The sequence below is a fragment of the Eurytemora carolleeae genome, unplaced genomic scaffold, assembly GCF_000591075.1.
Source record: "Eurytemora carolleeae unplaced genomic scaffold, Eaff_2.0 scaffold687, whole genome shotgun sequence".
Classification (NCBI taxonomy): Eukaryota; Metazoa; Arthropoda; class Copepoda; order Calanoida; family Temoridae; genus Eurytemora; species Eurytemora carolleeae.
The window spans coordinates 27481-30751 of NW_019396800.1; the positions used below are offsets into that span (position 1 = coordinate 27481).

Here is a 3271-nt window from a genome sequence, read left to right on the forward strand (position 1 = left end):
CACTTTAAACATTGCAGTACACTTCAAACATTGTTTTACACTTTAAACATTGCAGTACACTTTAAACATTGCAGTACAATTCAAACATCGCAGTACTCCCGAGTTTCCTTTTTGGGATCCTAACATTTGTGTAGATTTTGATTTAAGAGATACGAAAAAAATAAAAATTATAAACAAACTGAAAAAAAAATATTTCATTACAAAAATATTGATATTCACAAAACTGCCTACCCCCATTCGTGATACCCGGGTTTTAAAACTGGTTTTCATAACGATACCCTGTCTTAAGTTTTGGGCTCTGCAGTATGGAAACAGTACAACAAAATGGCCGATTTACACTTTTTTCCATTAAATTCCTCTCTATATATTCTATTCTCTATGGGTAAAATATAGATATTAAGAATTCTTTTTTAGTGCATTCAACACTCTGATATAAATATGAAAAATGAAGATCTTTTGGTATCTTGAAATCAATTAAATTAAATGTTGTTCTTTCGTTATTTATTAACTTAAACTTAAATTACACAAAACATAAATATTTATTAACGAATTATCATACTGTACAAAATATCAAACTCAATGAGTTAATTAAAATTAATTAATTACTTTTTGGACAAATCTAGAACACTTTCTGGGCCCGGGGACACAGGGGGACTATCAGTAGAGATGGGACTGGAGGGACTAGGAGGATACATTGGACTGGACGGACAGGGACGATGCCAGTCCATGGTGTCCGCTTCAGTTAGCATCAGTCCAGGGACGAAAGGGTTTAACTGGAAAAAGTTTGGTTTCGTCTCGAAGGGAAACTGGTTTGGTTTGGTTTGAAACTGGTTTGGTTTGGATTGAAATTGGTTTGGTTTGGTGTCGACGAATGGCCGAAAAAGCTCCGTCCGCTGATTCCTCCTCCATTTGGCTCGCCTGTTAGAGAACCAGACCTTTATTAATTCATTATTGATATTTATTATTAATAATTACAAAAATTTCAATGATTTTTAGAAATTTTATAATATTAATCATTATTATTAGTGTTATTATACCTGTATCCTTGGTTCAGAAAGTCCTGTAGCTTCAGCCATATGTTCCCTTGCATCTAGATCAGGGTAGTGGGACTCCTTAAACCCTGTCTCCAGTATTGAGAGTTGCTCAGTGTCGAAACTACTTTTAGATCTCTTAAACTGGATTCCTTCATCATCGGAGTAGGATTCTTCTTTGAGGGGTGGGGAGGGAGTATGGAGGGGAGAAGGGGTGTGGAGAGAGGATGGAATATGAAGAGGGCTGGAGAAGGGTGTGGAGAAAGGAAACCGGTGAGTGGGCTGGTAAAGAGCAGGAATCCAGGGAAGAGAAAACCTGGAGTAATCCCGAGCTGATCTTTCTGCTGCTCGGTTTCTGATAATCCTGTTGATGGAGCTTACACTCGGAGCTGTGCTGTTCTTACACACTCCCTCAGAGATCAATCTCTCTCTGATCTCCCAAGCGAAGATCGTCGGGTTCTCCTTCTTGTAAAACTCGATCTTGTTCACAACATCAGGGGTTGCAACTTTTGGCTTTGAACCCCCAACCATGCCGGGAACACGGCCTTGGTTTAAGTTTCCTTTATTTTGCTCCTGGTACAGAGCTGCATACCGAGCTTGTAGCTCCAGTAGCTGGCGTTGTGCCGAGAGAAGAGAATGAATGCTCGGACTTGTTTCCATGTCGGGAGGAACCTGTTGACTGAAATCTTCAGGTTTTCTACCACCAACCTTTCTCTGAGGTTCTACGGAGTGCCGGGCGGAATCATTCTACGCAGCAGCGCTGAGCTTTTCATCCTTGCTCAAGTGCTCACTCTCTCCGCTCCTATTGGCGTAAACTCATCCGTTTCATCAAACCTTACCCTCAAACCGTACACAGAGACAGACAGATAGACAGAGAGAGAGAGAGATATTGACTAGGACTGTCTGTCCAACCTGGATAAGAACGGAACTCAATAATACCTTGTGTCCGGTACAACCCGCAGCTCTATGCAAATTAAGAGCCTGAAGAATAGGATTTAAATCTGGCAGAATAGATTAGAATCGGATAGAAAATGAGGGGGGGTAGAGAGGAGGATGTGATAAAATGGAATAGAATGGATAGAATTGAACAGGAGAGGGTTTTGATGAGATCTTTTGTGTGTTTGAATTGAGTTCCTTTGCTCTATTGAATCCTAGGAACTATGCCGACTTGAAATTCTTGAGGACTAAACCTGACTTTAGCTCACAACAATCCAGGGAATTATATTTTCAACAAATTTTATAAAAATTTCTCCTTCCTTTTATAACAATCTGTTTATGTTTTATGGATGGAAATTAAAGCAAAATCTCTCTCCCGTATTCTCCACTTAAAGAACACACCTAAATCTTCACAAACAAATTGTGTTCTAGGACTTTTTATGCATACTTTTGTATTTCAGTTGTATTTCTCTCAAATACAGAGGTGGCTTTATAAACCTTTTCTAATCATTTATGGTACAGCTTTGTGACCTCGTAGCTTCTCTAGTTTTGAGTAAACGCACGCATTTTACCCGGCAAAACATTTCTTTTTTCTCAATTGCTCTTGAGAAAGAGTAGTTTATGGTGAGAAAGATTTCAATCGTTAGTTCTGTTTATCTTTAGTATGACGTGGGGGGNTCTTATATATGTATATATCTCTTATATATGTATATATCTCTTATATATGTATATATCTCTTATATATGTATATATCTCTTGTATATGTATATATCTCTTATATATGTATATATCTCTTGTAAGATCTTTTAAATTTTATTCCAGAATTGCAGAGATGGAAAAATGCATTTTTAGTGTTTTTGTCTGATAAGATCCTATTCTTTATCAAGAAAGTGCTCCAGGCTTTAAAGAATCATGGTACAAGCGCGCGCCTTTGTGCAATTATATTATATTTGGATGATTAAAGAAATTGAAAGAATTGTAATTTCAGGAGTGATCGAACATTTAAACAGGGAAAGGCTTTCAGGGATATCCCGTATCATTGTGAATCGAATATCCCTTTAAATCTGTAAACGTAATGAAATTGAGTCCACAATCTCTACTTCTTATGATCTGATCTGAGATCCTGTCTGATGATCCAAGTTTTTTTTTGAGACAGACAGACTGGGAAAATATATTAGGTGAAAATCAAAAGTTTAAAAAAATTTAAATTTAAGAAAAAATAATGAGATATTTAAAGAAATGGAAAAAATATAAAAAAAGACAGGACAGCGAGATTGGAAATCCGAAAGAGATAAAAGTCTGTC

General features: G+C 37.1%; 1 protein-coding gene across 2 annotated transcripts; it reads right to left on the reverse strand.

The window, feature by feature from the left end:
• Nucleotides 1-479: 479 nt before the first annotated feature.
• On the reverse strand, nt 480-1835 carry LOC111708807 (paired box protein Pax-6). 2 transcript variants are annotated; one of them, XM_023482301.1, is made up of 2 exons: nt 1038-1834; nt 480-935 (listed from the first exon to the last, which is right to left on the reverse strand). In XM_023482301.1, exons 1-2 carry the CDS (start codon nt 1689-1691, stop codon nt 603-605), a joined length of 987 nt encoding a protein of 328 aa, XP_023338069.1. In that variant the 5' UTR covers nt 1692-1834; the 3' UTR covers nt 480-602. The 2 variants fall into 2 exon arrangements, with proteins under 2 accessions (XP_023338069.1, XP_023338070.1); XM_023482302.1 differs by having other exon boundaries at nt 655-918; nt 1038-1835.
• Between the last annotated feature and the right edge of the window lie 1436 nt (nt 1836-3271).

Bases quoted from the DNA above. Each gene is read 5' to 3' on its own strand.
- LOC111708807 (XM_023482301.1), bottom strand. From the start codon at position 1,691: ATGGAAACAAGTCCGAGCATTCATTCTCTTCTCTCGGCACAACGCCAG. The intron at 936-1,037 runs GTATAATAACAC...GAATTAATAAAG, and splicing joins TTTCTGAACCAAGGATACAG to GTCTGGTTCTCTAACAGGCG.